Raw genomic sequence first — 19,216 nt, forward strand, 5'->3', positions numbered from 1 at the left:
AAAGACTGAGGTATAAGGTTCAAATAAACAAACTGGAATATCACATCAGTTGCCTGATGCCAAAACTGGTTTGTTGCTTCTGCTTCCTGTGACTAAGAAAACCTACGACATCGAATGCAAGATAAAATAAGACTGCAAAAATAACATGGCACCTGAGAGTATAACATATGATGATAAACACCGAGGAGCTACTCTCAGGAACAAGACCCTTACGGAAAGGCTTAGAAAAAGGTCAGGAAAGAAAGGGGCCATTTGTATGACTTTAGGAAAGTCATAAGACAATTCAGAACCAAGTAATCGGAACACAAGCGATCAAGCGTTAAGACAATCACAAACTAACATCTAGGCAATTCATACCAGCTCACTTGTTTTCCTAATGGGCATGTCAGGGATGATCTGCAAAGAGATAGCCTGACATCTGGACAGATCATTCCTTTGCAGAGAATAAGCTCAGTCAAGCTTGAATCTTCCTTCCCAGACATTCCACTGAGAGTGAGACGAAAGACCTAAGAGCAGTCCATCTGATCAGACCAGAGACCCATCAAGCCAAGCATCTTGTTCCTCACAGGAATCAAAACCTGATGCCTTTTGGGAAGCCCACAAGCAGGACATGGGGGAAGTAGCCCTCTCCTGCTGATGTCCCCCCAGTGATTGGTATGTAGAGGCAATGATCCTGGAAGTAGCATATAGCCATTCTGGCTATCAGCCATAAAGAGACTTTTCTGTTTCAACTGAATGTGTTTAAAGCCTCTTTCAGAGTTTGTGGCCATCACAACATCTTGTTTATTTACAAAATGCTTGGATGAGGTTTGTCTCTGAGCTCTGCAGCCCCCATCATCTTAATGCCTTGCATGTTCACAGAAGGCATCAGCGCTGACCAAATCCAGTTACGTGACCAAACTATGAATCTCTGTCCAAAGTGTTGGTTAAGTCAAAACTGCCCTGGCCATTACACCAAATAGGATGCACTGCACTGGATATGCAGATTTCCATGTTGGTTTTAGCAGACCTACACGACTGCGCAATACGATTTCTATAATTTGATATGTTATCATATGTAGGTAAAGGTCATTCTCTCACATCTCTGCAGAGATTCCCAAACATAGCACAATCCATATTTAGAAACAAAAAGGAAATGTACTAACATCTTGAACCTATTAAAGACACTTTTTATTGGATTTTTTTTAAGTGTATGTTTGATTAAAACGATATCGGGGCACCATCTAGTGGCTATGGAAGCACATTTCATCTCTTAAGAACAGGCTGAAAACTGGAACAAGCTTGCCATTCAAAGTCTGTCTTCAGAGTTGTTGTGCATGTGACAGGCTCTGTTGAAGCAATATTATTCCTGTTTCCTGCCACTACTGCCAAATGGCTCAAATTGCCATTTGCTCCCCACCCCCACAAGTTAAACCTTCCAAACTTATATCTGAAAAATCTGCTGTAATCACCCCACAGGAAAGTATGCGAACATTACTTCTAGGCTTCTATCCCAATTTTGCAGGACCATTTAAGCTTCACAAAAAGGAGCACATTCTTGGCACCTTTGGGGGGCAGGAGGGGGAATGCATTCATTTTCATTCAGTGCTGAGGCCCTACCATTATAATATGGGGGACAGAGGGTTTCTCACTTCTGTGAAGCAGCCCTAGAAAATAAGCCTACTGTATGATTTCTTGGAGGGACGCGGGTGGCGCTGTGGGTAAAAGCCTCAGTGCCTAGGGCTTGCCGATCGAAAGGTCGGCGGTTCAAATCCCCGTGGCGGGGTGCGCTCCCGTTGCTCGGTCCCAGCGCCTGCCAACCTAGCAGTTCGAAAGCACCCTCGGGTGCAAGTAGATAAATAGGGACCGCTTTCTAGCGGGAAGGTAAACGGCGTTTCCGTGTGCAGCTCTGGCTCGCCAGAGCAGCGATGTCACGCTGGCCACGTGACCCGGAAGTGTCTTCGGACTGCGCTGGCCCCTGGCCTCTTGAGTGAGATGGGCGCACAACCCCAGAGTCTGGCAAGACTGGCCCGTACGGGCAGGGGTACCTTTACCTTTACCTTTATGATTTCTTGGCAAGGGTATTTTTGGGCCACGTGTGTGTTAGATTCTAGAATAGCCATCACCAAGTTGGGATTTATAACCAGCTAAAGTATTTTTGTCCAGAATGATTTAGTTTTATCGGCTAATAATAAAACACCCTGATATTCAACAATGGCATTTTATTATTTTATCAATGATGGCCTTGAACATCCAATTGATTGATTTAGGTTTGAGCAGAGAACAGCTGTTGAGATTTCAACAAGAGCTTTCCCCCCATTAGCAGTATTATAATGAGCTTTTTAATTTAAGATACTGCATCTGCATTGAGGAAGCAATGGAAGGCATTCCACACTCCATGTTCTGTGGACCCATTATGAAAATGTGCAGAATATGTTCCTTGGTGCTTTATTCCTACAAGCATGAACACTGGTCAGTTTCAGCAAAAGCACCTGAATTATGGCTAAGGCTGCTTCAAGATGCCAAGAAACGTATTAAATGCATATGTAGTTGAATGTAAATTGGATATTTGACATGTCATTAATTGATACCCCATACTAATGGGACTTGATTTTAATATTGGTTTTGGTTTCAGCTGCTACAGTATACTGTTACGAACTACAGATGAAGCAACTGAACTGAACATCCTTATCTCAGTCTAGAATGCTCTTGTTTACAATCTGTCAGGGAGCTGCCATTGGGACAGAGGAGAGAGCCATGGGAATACAGAGAGCCGCCCACGCTCATGAGAAGCAGCTCCTCGTCCAAAGATGGGGAAAGCCACACTTCCAGTGGAGCAGAGACGGAATGGGAAAGCCAAGCGAGGGGAGGGCTCAAAGATGCTACTGAGAGCCCAAGTGCCTCACCTAGCCCAGCCGGCCAGGAAACAGGCACACCGTTTCCGTCGCCCAGTTTACGCAGAGGAGTGAAACGCAAGGAGGGAAGGCGGAGATTTGGGGTGTCTAAGTTCTTATGCTGGAGGGGAAACCGGAAGGGGCCACTCCCGGAATCTGCAAGTGATTGAGACGGACATGAACTTTTTGGTCCTGCACTGTAAATAGTTTGCACTAATAAAAACCTGCTAAAGACAGAGTCCTGCCTGGTTCCTCGTGAGCAACCACCACACTGCCTGACACAATCCATCCCTTTTTCACCTTTTACTAAGACAACAACACACCTTGCCTTAGGTCTCTATATATGTTCTCTTGACTTTCCACATCAATTTCATGTTTCCTGCTCTTGCCATTTAAGGCAACCTTCTCCAACCTAATGCCCTCCAGATGTTTTGGACTAAAAGGGCTGATGGGATCTGTAGCACGAAAAACCTGGATGGCACTGAATTTGCAAAGTCATTTATGGTTCTCCTTGTTCTCTGCTCTTTGTGGGATTCTGCTTTACTGTGAGCTCCTTGGGGTCTTCTTGGCCATTCCTTCTTTTAGATGGAACTATTTGTCAAACTTTAGCCAACTCTTTATCAAGCTACCTGCCATAACCCCCCTTTTCTTAAAATAAAAATCAGCACAGTCTTTCTGAAACCACCAGTGTTCCACATTAAGCAATGCCAATTAACTACTTTTTACTATTCTTTTATAAAGCTCTTTCCTTTTTCCTTTTATCTCAATTTGCCTTGTCTAATGTAGATTACAAGCCTTCTCAGTTGTAGCATGCTGTCTCTGCTAAATAAGTAAAGTATGAGTCACACAAACAGCAAGCAATCTGATTATTAATTCCTGAATATTCATCTCTATACAGTGGGCTGCAATAAAAAGGGAGTTCTGACTGTGAAAGAGATGGCAGAGATGGTCAGCCTTTGTTCCCCATTTGACATCATCTTGTAACCAGACAGACACTATGCAGGATATAACAACGGAAATGCTAAAAAAAATTATGGTGGAAATCACAGCAAGCTTCCAGTTATACCTTTTCGACGGACAATGAATTCGAATTTTGCTGGGACCAAGGTGTCCAAACTGATGTTAATGGCATTCAGGCCGGCCTCCTTTAACCGGGGCAACAATCTGGCCAAGTTAATACCATTGGTCGTTACAGCAATGGTTTGCAACCCTTCTAGTTTGCGCATTTGAGCTGGGAAAACATAGTAAAGAAAAAGAATATTAACAAAAATAAGTAAGAATAAATAACAAACAGGTGAACGGGTATAAGACAAAACAAGGAACCCAGGGAGGGGGTGAAAACAACTGTCAAATGCTTGCATCATATATTTACTATTATTGTTATTATATTTACTTTTATATTTATATTCATATTTTTATATTTATACCCCACCCCACTCTGTGTGTCTTGCAAATGTAGCACTTGCAAAAAATAAATACAATACGACTTTCAGGCATTGGTTCTTATAATGCACTACACTCTTAAATAAATATTTGGAAGTCAATTTTTGTACCCTAGTCTTCATGGAAAGACAGCAACAATTTACCACCTACATCCTGCTTATCACCCATGATCTTGGATGACACATAGGAAACCCTGTATTCCACATCAGATTATTACTCCCGAACTGCCCACTCTGACCAGCTGCAGCCCTCTAGGGCCAAACCTGGCCCTCCAGGTGTTTTGGGACTACAATTCCCATCATCCCTGACCACTGGTCCTGTTAGCTAGGGATGATGGGAGGTGTAGTCCAAAAACAGCTGGAGGGCCACCACTGCTCTAGGGTCACAGGCAGTCTGCTCTCTGGTCCTTTAAACTGGAGATACTGGAGGGACTTAACCTGGGGCCTTCTGCATGCAAAGCTCAACCACCTTAGCTCCATTAGCCAAGGACATTTTAACTTTGGAGGAAAAACACACATAAAGTAACACACAAACTGTGATGTAGGGTTTCTGTGCCTACATAGGTGGGACAACCACTGCACTGAAGAAAGTGGCTTGCACTTGACACTGCCATTGTACACACTTTTCCTATGCAGAAGTTATATCTATTAAGGATTAATATAACATGCAAAGTAAAACTAACAAGGGGTAAAATGGAGTGTGTGCAAAAGATTTTGAAAGATGCTGTTTTCTTAGGAAGCAGGAGACCTATTCTTGCATACTCGGGTATTTCATAATAGTCATACATTGCTAACTTTCAGAAATGTCTGAAGATGAGAAAAAGAAATCCACTGAGATACAAAAGAAGAGGACAAAGCTGACAGAATGGCAGTCATTCCATCCTTTTGTGTACAGCGAAGCTCCTATAGATCTGCCTGAATTTTCCAAGCACTGTGGGTAGCATCTTCCACACTGTTCTAAACCATGCTTTGTAAACGAGAGGATCCCATGAACATCGCATAACAAAACTATACGAGGAGCCTACCTATGATGTCAATCACATCAGGCCGAATGAGAGGCTCTCCTCCGGTCAATCGGATCTTGTCCACACCTTCCTTCACAAAGAGCCTAGCGAGGGTGATTATCTCCTGGGTGCTCAACAGTTCAGATTTTGGAGTGAGCTGAACTCCCTCCTCTGGCATACAGTACTGACCTGAAACATGCAGCAAATGAACAAAAAGGAAAAGGAAAAAAAGACAGACAAATGTAACTATTGCTAAATAAACAGGAAGAATAAAATAGAACGGAAAGGAAGAAAAGTGTTTTGTGAAGCAATGCCTCGCAGGAGATCCCTATTCCCACTTACATGTATTAACTGCCGCAAAATAATAGTCAGCAAAATTGAAAGCAACACGATAGCCAAAAACAATTACAGTATAGAAAACTTTATGGAATAATGCAGAACATCAAAACTATCAAACTAAAGTCTCTGAAAGTCCTTGAATAAGTCACGGTGCCAGACTTTACCCGGCGGAGATCAGGCTTGTAAAGCTTTGTATAATAGGCAAATGTCCAATTCTGATGTCCAACTCTGAACTCTGCTGAACAGTGTTTCCAGATAGCAACTACTGTTCCGTTCCGTTCTTAATCAGCCAATTAGTTCGACAAAAACTCGTAAGTAGAAAGATGTGTAATTTCTTCATTAACCAATCTTTTTTCGAATTGATATAATAACCATGAGAATGAAAAATACTCTGGAACAGTGCTCATGCGATTGTGTAGTCACTGTTGAACAGTGACTACATAATCACATGAGATTATAGAGAGACTTTATAGAGACTTTAGTTTGCTAGTTTTGATGTTTTGCATTATTCCATAAAGTTTTCTATACTGTAATTGTTTCTGGCCATCGTGTTGCTTTCGATTTTGCTGAGTCATGTTTTGCAACACAGGGGTTTGTTTATGCAAAATAATAGTCAACAACACTAAAGCGGTTCTGGGGTGGCAACCCTGCTGCTATAAGTAATGTATGTAAGAAGAGTCCAACTGTGCTGAAGACATGCCCGGTAAAACTACCTCATGAAAACACATCTTTAGGCTTCAGGAACATGATCCTATTCCAGGGAAGGGGAACCTGCAGCTTTCCAGAACTTGCTGGAATACAACTCCCATCATGCCTGAGCAGAAGCCGTGCTGGCTGGGATTGATGGGAGCTGGAGTCAAACAATATTGCCCCACTCGCATCCTATTCAAACTTAAGGGACTTACACCTGAGGTTGCATTTCTCAGTCAAGGAGATCCTTAGGTAGTTATGCTGGCGACCAAAGCCATCAGTCAAGAATGCAGAGAATGGGGCAGCGTGTTCAGCTAGGAATCCTTTTCTTCTTGCACTTGTAATTTCCTGAGTAACAAACAAAATTACTTTCACAATTAATATAGATACGTTCAGGAAAACAACAAATTGACAATTCTGACTCTTAGGGGTGAGAGAGTGAAGTCAGGTACTTCTCAGTCCAGACTGCTTAAGGAAGCTGCATTTTAAGATTCAGGCTGTCTATGTGATTGTACACACCAAAGATAAAAGATCTAAACAAGATGCAGGTGATAATATAGCAAACTGTGCAGCCAGAGGAGATTGTTCTTGCTTTGAAAGGAACAATATATGCCCTCAATCTTTTCAAAATGACTGTGCTCAGCCAGCAATATATTGAACATGCCTGTACTTGAAAAAGCAAACTGAATTCAAGGTGCAAACAGTCCCCAAAACCAACTAAGGGACAATGAAAGAATGTGAGCGTGTCTTAGGCTGTAATAAATATTACGCACACATACCCACGAGTAAGCCTTACTGACTCAGTTAAGGGGAAAACCCTAAAGACATCCTATACGGCCTAGGACCCTCGTACCTACGGGACCGCCTCTTCTGGTAACTTACGGTCTTCAAACAAAAACATCCTGAAGGTCCCAAGCCACAGAGAGGTTAGGCTGGCCTCAACCAGAGCCAGGGCTTTTTCGGCTGTGGCTCCGATCTGGTGGAACACTCTGTCACAAGAGACTAGGGCCCTGCGGGACTTGGCATCTTTCCACAGGGCCTGCAAGACAGGGCTGTTCTGCCAGGCCTTTGGTCAGGGTTCAGTCTGACTCCCTCTCCCCTTCCATAAGAACTTACATGAAAGTGGCCTCCCAATTTTTCTCACAGGCCCATATAAGTTCAGCACAAACAGTTGGGCCTGGTGAGCATTTAAGTTCCCCAACCCTAATCTGCGGGTTGCCATCTGATTTGATTTTATTCTGATCCTGATCTGATTTGAGGATGTATTTTAATTGATTGTCTGATTTTATGTTAATGTGTTATACATTTGATGTTAGCCGCTCTGAGCCCGGCTTCGGCCGGGGAGGGCGGGATATAAATAAAATTTATTATTATTATTATTATTAAGAAGAACTTGGTATGCTCAGTATCTCCAGAATGCTGAATTTCTTGATTTGGGGGGGAAAGATCTGACAGAAAACAAAGGGCAAAGGTTGGATGGCCACCTGTCATTTATGCTTTAGTTGAGATTCCTGCATTGCAGGTGATTTGACTAGATGACCCTCGGGGTTCCTTCTAACTCTACGATTTTATGACCAACTGGAATGCTTAACAAGAATACTGAACATGTCCCACATGCTACGCTGGGTACCAATCACCACCACCCATCATTCCCATGTTAGACAAGATCATAACATTGCTGGACTTATAAATACTTAAAATATTTTTGCTTATCTAGATTAAGGGAGAAGAAACCGGGAATATAAAACCCTCTATGCTCTTCATAGCAAGGAACAGTTATCCTCTGTTCAAAGGGTATCTGTATTCAGAAAGGAAACATTTCAGCTCTGACAGCAAGAGAAGCAAGAGGGGACAGCAAGGAATTAATTAATTAATGTGGCCATTTTGATTTACTGGCAGCTGTTAGGTTTACTACAACATGCTTAGCAAAGCAATTAAAAACAACCCAAAATTAATCGTTATATAATCTCCCACTCGGCTATTGGGCAATCAGCTTTAGCTTTTTAACTAGCACAGGTTATTAAAGACAAACATCTTCCAGAGAACAGCAGACTGAAAAGAGAGGCTGTTTTAAATGAGGCAAACGTTTTGGAAACCTAGCAACCGACTAAAAATCCTAGGTACATACACAACTATTTGGGTTAGTCCAAGTGTGTTTGTTTGAATTTCCAAATACATCTGTGTATGAATTTATTTTTTAAAAATCTTCTATAAACGCATATGTTTTAAAACCTCCAATGCTACAGAACTGAAAAAGAGATAAATGAATAAAAACGTTTATGTCATTATTATTAAATTATATTAGTATGTAACCTACATTCATTACTTGTAGCCCAATCTCTCTGTTCATATACTACTCAACCAGCTTCCAACCGTCCAGTCATTATACTTTCCGTGTTTCCTTAACCTTACCGTCAATGTAGCAATTGCCTCAATGCCCCCATATATTTTTTTTCCTTTCAACTGCTATATTCCAAATAATGGGAGTCATTCCACCAAGTCTCAGCTAGACATACAAGCTGAAATGATCTTCCTCTACTAGCAGTTCATCTCATAGAATCCCCAGACCCTGCACATTAGTGCTAAATGTTCCTCCCAAAGGAATTCAGCATAGCAATTGTTCTGTCAGAGTAAGCTTTTCAACTTCCTCCGAGCACTATTTTGGGGGTTTTCCTGACAACTCCAAGCCAATTTTAAGGGGCATGCAGGGAAAGGAGAAGAAGTCTATTGCACAAGTGGAAGTCCTTACACAGGTTTCACTAGCTGAATCTTGTACAATGAGACCACATCAACACATAACCTGTGAACTGTACCCCAGGAAATGTTAAATATTCAAACTCCATCTCATTTAGGAACTGCAGAGCATTATCCTCTTCAAATTGAAATTATAGAAGCATTTTTTAAATAATAGGCTAGTACCAGAAAACATGTTAGCCCTTGAACGGCAAAATGCTGTGTTTTCTCGGCATTGTCCCTTTGAAAAGTTCCTCTGAGTTCTAAAACCTTTATCCCAAGTCAAATAAGTGTTTTCATGTTACCAACTGAAATTTGTGAAGGGGGTAATTACAAGCTCAATTTGTCTCCCATTAATGCAGTATTCTGGACTGGCATTTAATAGCATCCTACAATTAAAACCCTCAGTTATTGCCACATGCTCTGCAAATAATTTCTTGCTTTGAACTAAAACCTATTCAGGAAAGATGGCACACTACTTTTCCATACCTCTCCCTCCACTAACACACCTCAGTGGCGAGAAAAAAAACCTTATTTCTCAGCTGTCATTCAGCGAATCAGTATTACGTTTCTTTAGAATATCTACAGTTACGCCTGATTTTCAGTGACAGGTATTACGTTCCGATCCATCAAACACTTTTCTTTCCGAAATCTTGAATTATTGTCCTCAAACTGCCAATTCTACAATGAAGATGGCTACTAACCTTGGCCAAGGAGTGATTAAGTGATTGCAAGAGTGTGTGTGTTTGTGTGTTCCCATGGGACACATCGTGTTACAGATTACACAATATGGAGAACACAATGTCAAAGGTCTGAATGAATGGCCACAGTGACCTCTTGAATCATTTATTAACGATGTTTCTCAGGCTGTTGCTTTTTAGATGGAAATTGGATGTAGCACAAGGAAAACGGCAAACCACACAGGACAGGCTTCAGAACAGAGGGCTGCTTCTCCAGTTTCAGTTTAAATAAACAAAGAGCAAGTCTGTATATCTACGTTTTATTCAATTTCATGGCATCCCCCTTCTAAATGTTAAACAGTACTCCTGTTTCATCCCAATCATCTAGACATTCCTCTTTCAACAAGACTTCCAGAACCTTTATGCCAGTTGTTATCTGATTTGGGGTTTTAGTAGATTTTATGAATATGCCATGAGTTTGACCAAACTGCGGGAGGCAGTGGAGGACAGAGGTGCCTGGCGTTCTGTGGTCCATGGGGTCACGAAGAGTCGGACACGACTAAACGACTAAACAACAACAACAACAACATGAACATGCCATTGTTTTAAACAGTTTATCATCTATCTATCTATCATCTATCTATCTAAACTGTCTTATATGTTTTAGTAGATTGTAAAGTGTTTCAGCATGCTTCATGGGAAGTGATTTGGAAATGAAGTAAATAATAATAAAAATAAATAGTTGCTAGGTTTTTTGACAGCCAAGAAGCAAATGAGGATAGATTGCTGCCATTGCGCCAGAAGCGGTTTAGGCATGCTGGCCACATGACCCGGAAAGCTGTCTGTGGACAAACGCCGGCTCCCTTGGCCTGAAAGTGAGATGAGCACCGCAACCCCATAGTTGCCTTTGACTGGACTTAACTGTCCAGGGTTTACCTTTTTTACAGTGTGGGGTCCAATGTCAGATAAGCATACCTCCTGCAGACCCCTCCAGAGCAGATTTTTTTTTTGGGGGGGTGACAATGGGAGGAAAGCGAAGTCCACTGTATCAGCAGAGGCCTGTTAATTCAGTTCAACTCAGTTCGTTCAGGCACAGAAAAGAAAGTCAGCTAGATCACCAGTACCCCAAAAGGAAGGGGCTGTGTATCCACACAAACCCCTGGTGAAGGTGGAACCCCCTCCACCTACCACACAGGGGGTCCTCTTTATCATCCGGTCATCTGCATTTTGGGGGGGGGGTTTACAGATTTATCACAATACAAGGGAAGACACCCTGGTATGTGACATTTACCCCAGAGATTCTGAAATAAGAGGGGCAAGACTGAATCACATTCATCTGCAAAGCTCTTTCTCCTGGCAATTCCCCTACAACACCCTCTTGCCTTTCTGTGGTGTCATGACTGTCCCAGAGGCAGTGATAGTGACAGAATGCCTAATGGATACTATATAATATGGTCACATCCACACTCTACCTTTAAAGCATGATTATACCGCTCCAACAATAATGAAGAATCCCAGCAGATTGTTATGGGTGTTGGGAACTGTAGCTCTGTGAGGTCAGCACCCTTAAACTACAATTCCCAGAATTCTCTATGAATTCGGTTAAATCCGAATTACAGTACTTTAAATGAATAGTGTAGATGTGACAAGTTATTATACTTTGATTTCGCTAGACAAAGTATACAGCTGCAATGAAATTAACAGTCTGCTTCCACAATCCTCCCAGCAGAATAGCCTGGGAGACAGGTACATTCTGTATGTTTATCAGATTATTTTATTTCTCTTAACACCCATGCCGGATGGAAAACCTTGCTTTGAGGATTTACTATCTCAGTGATTCTGTTACTGAGTAATACTAAATAAAGGAATATGCTATTCCCTGTTGCTCTCTCCCATTGTCTGTCATATTTTGTTTGCCTGAAAGCTAAGGGTCATGCCCGCAAAAGCTTAAGCCCGCATACAAGAAACCTGAAAATCTACCTTAAAATACTGCCTACCTTCAAAGAACCTCAGGCAAGAGCATTTTAAAAAAGTGAACCAGCCACTCTAAAGCAGCTTATCTGTAGACTCTGAAGGTTCACATGGATATACTATTTCAGCTTTAAGCTCTGGTGGTTCTTCACTTGCCTGTGTGACAGCTGTCAGCTTGCCAGATTCTAGTAAATCTTGTTAACTCGAGCGCTGACAGCCCTAAACTGAATAACAGAATCACAGAATTGTAGAGGTGGAAGGGATCCTGAGGATCATCTAGTCCAACCCCCTGCAATGCAGGGACGTACAGCTGTCATTCTTGACTCCACCCTCCAAATAATATAATGATTATTTATTTATCATTCCATCAAAAAGTGTAACAAAAAAAAAACATGTGGCAGAACCTCAAAGGGGGTAATTAAATCAACAGACCATGCTGTTCAAATCATAACAAGTGTAATGGATTTATACTGCGGGATGACAGACTTTGATGTTAAAAGAACATGGGTCAAATGAGAAGTTTGGTTTCCTGCTTGAGCTTTGGATTTACATGCTCCCCCCACCTCTGGCCTCACAGAAGAAACAAGGTTTTGCTGATACGTCAGAACTAAGGAAACTGGTTTAGTATCAGTTTCTTATAACAAGCAGGGATCATACCCCAGATTCAAATACAGTACTGCACTGAACTGAAACCACCATTTAAGAAAACCACAGTTCTTCAATTTCAGATGTAATGGGGAACTGTGGTTTGTTCAAGAGCTGAAATAAAAGCTTGCAGCCACACAAGATAAAGGGCACAAAAGGCGAGGAAGTGTGACAGATAATAAATTAACCTGTAACAGAAATAAAGATGTTTGCTGATTAAGATATTTTGTTGTCAGGAAAGTGATGTCTGTGTGCCAGAAATCCATATCCGATCACAAGCCTTATAATTCCCAGTTTCAGGAGGAGGGGGGGGGGGTTAAGATGTCTCATGTGACAGGATGAATTCAATAATTTTGTGCCAGTTCTGAATATTCTCAACACTTTCTATTTTTACAGCTATGAAGAAGTGCTAACTCTATTCTTCAGCAGAGGCCATGAGGAGCTAGAATTCAGTTTTAAGCAGTTACAAGCCAGCTACTCTGCAACTCCGAACACAGAAGCTTTTTGATCAATAACACAACACTGCCTTGCTAATCAATTGGCTCATTTAAAGAAATCTCAACATTTACAGATTACCAAACTTTAAAGACTACCGAATCATTAAAAAAGTAACATCACATATTCTTAGATACAGAGCTAAGTTCTCTGGTTTTAAAAAAAGGTTTGCACCCAAAAAGCTAAAGTGTGAATATGACAAAGAGATGTTGGAAAACACTTGGTAACAAATCCTGGTTTGTTGCTGTAGCGTGTGTGAAACAGAGCCAAAGCAAATTATTAGGATCAGTAAACGCAGCTGTTATGTAAGGGACATGAATTCCACAATACCATGTGGAACTCTTTTGAGGTTTCCAGGCCATTAGGATTTCACAACTCTTAACACTTTACTTACATTGACAGTAATAAGAAATGGGGAAGTTTAAATATACTCTTGCTTTATATATGTGTGAATATGTACTTGTCTCTCTCTTTTGACACACCTGCATCATTGCAACCTTTCTTTTCATAACCATGTTTTCCAAAAATAATGTGTTTCTCTCTCCCTCTCTGGCATCCTGAAGACACTAAATGTTTTCAGTTGGGGGAAAACCCCCCAGATAGAGGAAGGAAGAATGTGTCTGTATCCTGGAGGCAGGCATAAAAGCACAAATGGTATCCTGGACAGGTCCCACTTGTGATTTTGATATTTTTAATGCCCTGAAACTCTTTAAGGATATTTAGAGAGGCACACGTCTCATTAACAATTCAAGGATTGAATTGAACTTCTACCTATGCTAAAAACTCCGGTATTATCAAGGTGCCAAGACACAGAGAACAGATGTTGTTTAACACTAGGCCCCAGTATGTGCATGTGCACACTCACCATTTCATGGTAAGTTGTATTCTGTATACAAAAGTAACAAAACATTACATTCCAAGTTGCGTATAATTCTGAGAGTTAGCACGATAAACCACTAAAGAGTGTTAAGTGGAAAGACTCCAGTTCACCTCATCCATAAACTATGGTTTGGTACAGATGCAACTCTGCCATGGTTAAGGAACTGGATGCATCCCACGAGTTTGTGTGTTCCTCCCATTATGCCTCCATTTCTGTTTTAGAGCTAACTACGGCTGGCAATACACCTGCAGTAACATTTTTGTTAATTATTGTAAGAAGCAGATTTGCAGACTGTGGCTTGGGCTCAATATGGCTAGCAAAAACACCAGGGCAGATGTAACACTCACACAATTCAGTTTCAAACTTGAAGGCATAGTGACTTATGGGGGAAAGTGATCCCTCAAATACCTTATTTACAATCTTGAATCCACTGTGTTAATGTCACCTTAGACTATTGAGCAGTAAAGACTGCAACCTATCACATGAATGGAAGGGATACACCAGACACACAGAGAAAGACAGGATGTTTACTTCTCATTACTTTGTGATGTACAGACATTCTGCCACTGTAACGTTATGTCATCTCTTTCTTAGCCTGAGGCTCTTTGCTTTTAAACTAGTTTCAATGTGATTTACAAGTTGATCGTGAAAAACAGGTATGAGGCCCATCGGAAACAATACAGCAGTCTTCTGCAGAAATAGCAAAATGCCCGCCATTACTACTGGCAGAGAAAGGTACTGCATAACACACAGTCTGGTGGTCCAACTACTTTTTAGCTTCTTACCAAGGCCAACATTTGTGGTCACCACTGATCCTGCCCCTCTCCTAATTCAGAGGAGGCGAGATCTTGTTTGGAAGCAAGGATTATTGAAAGGGCAAGAACCCACTCATATCTCATCCAAACAAAAGATGTGCTTACCACTGAGAGGTGCACATGTGGAGTCCTAGAAGGGTTCCCTATAGAAGTCAGTGAGGAGGGCAGTGGGTCCCTGTATAATCTGTCTCTGCTGTAGAGGTGGAACCACCCAAAGCAAGGGCTGGGTTTGGCTCCCTAACCTTAAAAACATTCCTGAGGTTAGGGAGCCAAACCTGGCACTTAAATGTGCAGAACCAAATGTGATCCTGCTGACTGGAGGCAAATCCTGTCTCCTACCCTAAGTGTCCTCAGTTGGATGGGTGGGGAAGGGCATATTTTCCATCCTACAACAGTTTACATTGCTGTATTTTGTTTTACTTTGACCCACGCAGGTAGTGGCGACAACTTAAAACGAATTCTGATCCTCGCAGAATAGCTCTGCTCCTTCATGTAAAAAGGCTTTATTTTAGTTTTCTGATAATACCAACATGTGGAAGAAGTCTGGAAACTGTCATTCATGTGTGCATGCATTAAAGTATGGGAAAAAGAATTAAATTATCTCCTTTATTTTCCTACATATTTAAAACTACTGTATGTTGGTTAGAACTATCAACACACGTCCCATTCCTTCTGGACATGTGAAATGAAACCATACATAAGCTTTATGTATAAATAATAAGCTACTAGAGAAAGTCAGTTTCTGAGAACAACCTACTCAGCTTTCTGAGGGAGATAAATTTAGTGCCTTTCCAACCTGCTGCCAGGAGATATCTCAGAAGATTCATGCATGTGTTTATTACACACAGTGCATAGGAATGATTGCTGTACTGGCATTTCTTGGAAGGATTAGAAGTTGTCAAAGTTGTCAAAAAGTTGCTCTGTATGAATTAAAGTTATCTAAACAATTATTAAAGTTAACAAAAATTACACATAGCATATATTCAAAGTGACAAAATTTAGCTGAGTTATCTCTCTGCCTGATTTTCTGAATAGCTGTTTGGTAACTTTCAGCAGTAAGTTTTTTTCATGCCACAAAGTGGATGGCTCCAATAGCTAATCATTATACACGATATCCCAATGTGAAAAAATATTCATAGAGGCTGCACATACATACCACCCCCTCATACACACACACACACACACACACACACACACACACACACAGAGAGAGAGAGTGTTTTATGGTGCATATTGTTGAAAAGACTACCTAATGGCTTTTAGCATGACAGTCAATATAGACCCTGGCATTTTTAATAACATATAGCTTTGTCTATTTTAGTTATTATTAAGTGGATCTATGATTTTTTAATTTGTAGAGCCTTTCAAAAATAAGTCCCAGGTTCATGGGAAAGTAGAGCCTCTATTTCTGATATACAGTAGTCCCATATACAATCGATACATACGTTTTATTGCAGGAACATTTTGATCCTATTATAAGACCATTATCACTATGTTTACATTGATTAATGTTTAACTCATTCATAGATAGGTCATTTATATGTTATGATAACCTACTGTAATAGCTAATTAAACTTAACATTTTCAGTACTGAAAAAGAGAAGAAAAAAGTCACTCTAAATCTAATGCAGCTCACTTCCAGGTAAGTGGAAGCTCCATTGAAGATGCTGTGAGTGATGTACAGTAAAAGATCGTCTTGCCTTGACTATTAGGAGTATATAAATAACCAAACATTTTTCTGCATTAACTTGTTTTTCTTTTCTGCACTTCAACCTAGACAACTCTAAGCTAGAAATGTGTGCTTTGCACTTTTTATAGAACATTTGGTTAAGTGCTGACAAAGTAAGATAATATAGTATAACATGTAACCACTTGCTTTTAATAATCCCCACATTTTTTCTTCTCATCTGTACTGTACATGCAATCCAGATACTGTTGGAGTTAATTTTGTTCTGTCTCCAAACATATTCTGAATGGCAAAACTTAACTTCTCAGGTAGAACAGTGGAATGGTGTCCCTCAGAAGGTGGTGGTCTACCCTTATTGGATATTTTTAAGCAGAGGTTGGATTGCCAACAGTCCCAAATGTTTTAGCTGAGATTCATGCATTGCAGGGGGTTGGACTAGATGACCCTTGAGGTCCCTTCCACCTCTACAATTCTGTGATTAATTGTTAGCAATAAACAAGTAAAAGTAGCAAGGAGATGGGGTTAAAAAAAACTGGCATGAGGGTGACAGAAATTGAGTGTGAAATAGGAGAAGAAATTACAGGAGATGAGTAGAATTTACTTGGAGATGTATGGGTGGGAAGAGAAAAATATATAACAGCCTCTGGATGAGCATACTCTGCCTTCAAAGAGGAGGCTGTCAGTACTTCCAGAGCAAGTATCTGTACTTTGAGGAAAGCTGGGCTATGGAACTCCTTGCTGCAAGGAAAATGTTGTGGCAGAGAATTTTGCAGTTCCCAAAGATGGATTAGATATCAGTAGCTCGGGTTACATACGCTTCAGGTTACAGACTCTGCTAACCCAGAAATAGTACCTTGGGTTAAGAACTTTGCTTCAGGATGAGAACAGAAATCGTGCTCTGGCGGCACAGCAGCAGGAGGCCCCATTAGCTAAAGCGGTGCTTCAGGTTAAGTACAGTTTCAGGTTAAGAAAGGACCTCCAGAACAAATTAAGTACTTAACCCAATGTAGCACTGTATTTCCTTCTGTCACCGTTTTGTGACTGGTGGGTAATTTTCATCCATTTCCAGAGGGCCTGGGGAGGGTGTGTGTGAAGTTTAAGGACCCTTGTTCCAGAATACTCACGCAATATTTCACTGTGCCATAAATTATACACAGAAATCATCCAGGTGCTTTTTAACTGCACACTTCCCTTATCCAGCATACACTGGTGGAATTACAGTTGGAAGGGACCTCAAAGTTTGTCTAGTCCAATCCCAAAATAAGGCAGGAAATGTTCTGTTACAGAATTGCTGATAGGACGCCATCTGGCCTCTGATTAAAAATGAGGAACTTCATCGTAGGAAAGGGTTTATGGCATTTGGAACCTGCTGTTTCGGGTCTGACCCATTTGCTGCCCCCCCTCCCCAAAAGACAACATTTATTCCTTGCCTCTGTGTTCTCATGCATCTTTACCCTGTCCTCTCCAGGCTCAGCATATCCAACTCCTTCACCCTTTCATTCAAAAAATCACTTCCCACCACGCCATCCATGTACGCTTGGCTGGAACTGGGCGCTTGCAAGACAACCTGTTTCAGTTGAACCTTCATCGCGCCGCGCCGCACCGCCCTGCCTTTCCTTTTCTATTTATTGCAACAGTAACAAAAAAAAAAAGTCCGATCCGCGGGGCTTGCTTCCAACAGACCTCTCCAGCACCGACTTGAAATTGCGCAACTTGAAATGCGTCGGCGGCGCGTGCCTGGCTCCCACTTGCCCACAGCCTGGAAGCGCCATGGTGAGGAAAACCCCACACAGGGACATTGACTGAAGGGGGAAAGAAACTCCCCTCGACCTACTCCCGAGTAAACACGCTTAGCGCCGCAGTCACCCCCCACTTACCTGGGAGGAAGCGAGGCCCGCAATGAATGTAGCAGGGCTTATTTCTGAAGGAGACCCTGCTAGGGCTGAGCTGTGCATAGCCCCTTCCACCCACCCACCTGCCCCGGCCCCCTCCGCTCTCCTCACCTCCGCAGAGGCTGAAGGCACCGCGAGCGCTTGCTGCTGCTGCTGCTGCCGCGCCGGCACCCCAGAGCGGCAGCCTCGGCCAAGCGGAGCTCGGAAGGCCCCGGGCAGCTGCAGCAGCAGACACCGGCGCGCTCGCTGAGCCCTGGCGACGCCTAAGGCAGCTGCCATGGCTCCTGCCAAGGCGAACTCGCAGCAGGAGCCGCTGTTTTCCCCGCTCGCTCCGGCACCAAACTCAGAAAGATACACACACACACACAGCTGCGCCGACCGACCGGCCGGCCCGGGCACAGAGAGGAACGGGACGTCGGAGCCCGCAGCCAATAGCGACCCAGGACGCCTCGATAGGCATGCTGGGATTTGTAGTTGGTTCGATGCGTGCTGCCTCATAAACTCTCCCCAGTTGACGCGGAAGTGCTGAGTCCGGCTGAGAGTCTAAAAGTAGCAAGAGACGCTATAAGGGAGAGTTTTCTGCAGAGGCGGACTGCTGGTTTCTGAGAGAGAGAGAGAAAGGGCCTTTGTGAACTTACCTGATTTGTGTCTGGTTTTTTTTAACTGCTCTCCGTATGTTTATTCGAGGGTGTGTTCGTCAGAGGCATAAATCCAGGGCTCTGCTGAACAGAATGAGCAAGGAATAATAATATTGTTGCACGCCATCCCTGTCTCTGAGCGGTGTGAGATTCCAGGGCTCCAGGCACTTGCCCAGGGTTCGTGTTTCCTTTTGGAAACGAGGCCCAACGGATACACAGTGGTGTCTTTGTGATATTCCTGAGCCTCTGATGGAGGGGTTTCCATCATTACACCCCAAGAGGCTCCTACCCCTTCTCCAACTTGCAAGCTGCTTGGAAATACAACTATTTTTTCCTCTTGCTTACATCAGGTGAATTGCAATACTGCAATTCTGACTACCCAACTTTCTGGCTGACCGTGTCTTGCTGATGGGCTTTCTTAATGGGTCATTG

General features: G+C 42.3%; 1 protein-coding gene and 1 long non-coding RNA gene across 4 annotated transcripts in view; both read right to left on the reverse strand.

The window, feature by feature from the left end:
• Positions 1-18,558, reverse strand: part of MOCS1 (molybdenum cofactor synthesis 1) — a 34,586-nt gene extending 16,028 nt beyond the window's left edge. For 2 of the 3 annotated variants that reach the window (XM_083732379.1, XM_083732381.1), the window contains exons 1-4: positions 18,258-18,555; positions 6,564-6,696; positions 5,341-5,508; positions 3,940-4,104 (exon numbers count right to left, since the gene is read on the reverse strand). In XM_083732379.1, the coding sequence (XP_083588505.1) occupies positions 3,940-4,104; positions 5,341-5,508; positions 6,564-6,696; positions 18,258-18,425 (634 nt within the window). In that variant the 5' untranslated portion in view covers positions 18,426-18,555. Of the gene's footprint in view, positions 1-3,939; positions 4,105-5,340; positions 5,509-6,563; positions 6,697-18,257 lie in introns of all 3 variants that reach the window. The other variant, XM_083732380.1, reaches the window with a different exon arrangement.
• Positions 121-3,932, reverse strand: LOC310841661. The gene is made up of 2 exons (XR_014562666.1): positions 2,040-3,932; positions 121-1,662 (listed from the first exon to the last, which is right to left on the reverse strand). It is a non-coding gene; the product is annotated as an uncharacterized lncRNA (long non-coding RNA).
• Positions 18,559-19,216: the final 658 nt, after the last annotated feature.

The sequence above is a fragment of the Podarcis gaigeae genome (genome assembly GCF_964106915.1).
Source record: "Podarcis gaigeae genome assembly, chromosome: 3".
NCBI classification, from domain to species: domain Eukaryota; kingdom Metazoa; phylum Chordata; class Lepidosauria; order Squamata; family Lacertidae; genus Podarcis; species Podarcis gaigeae.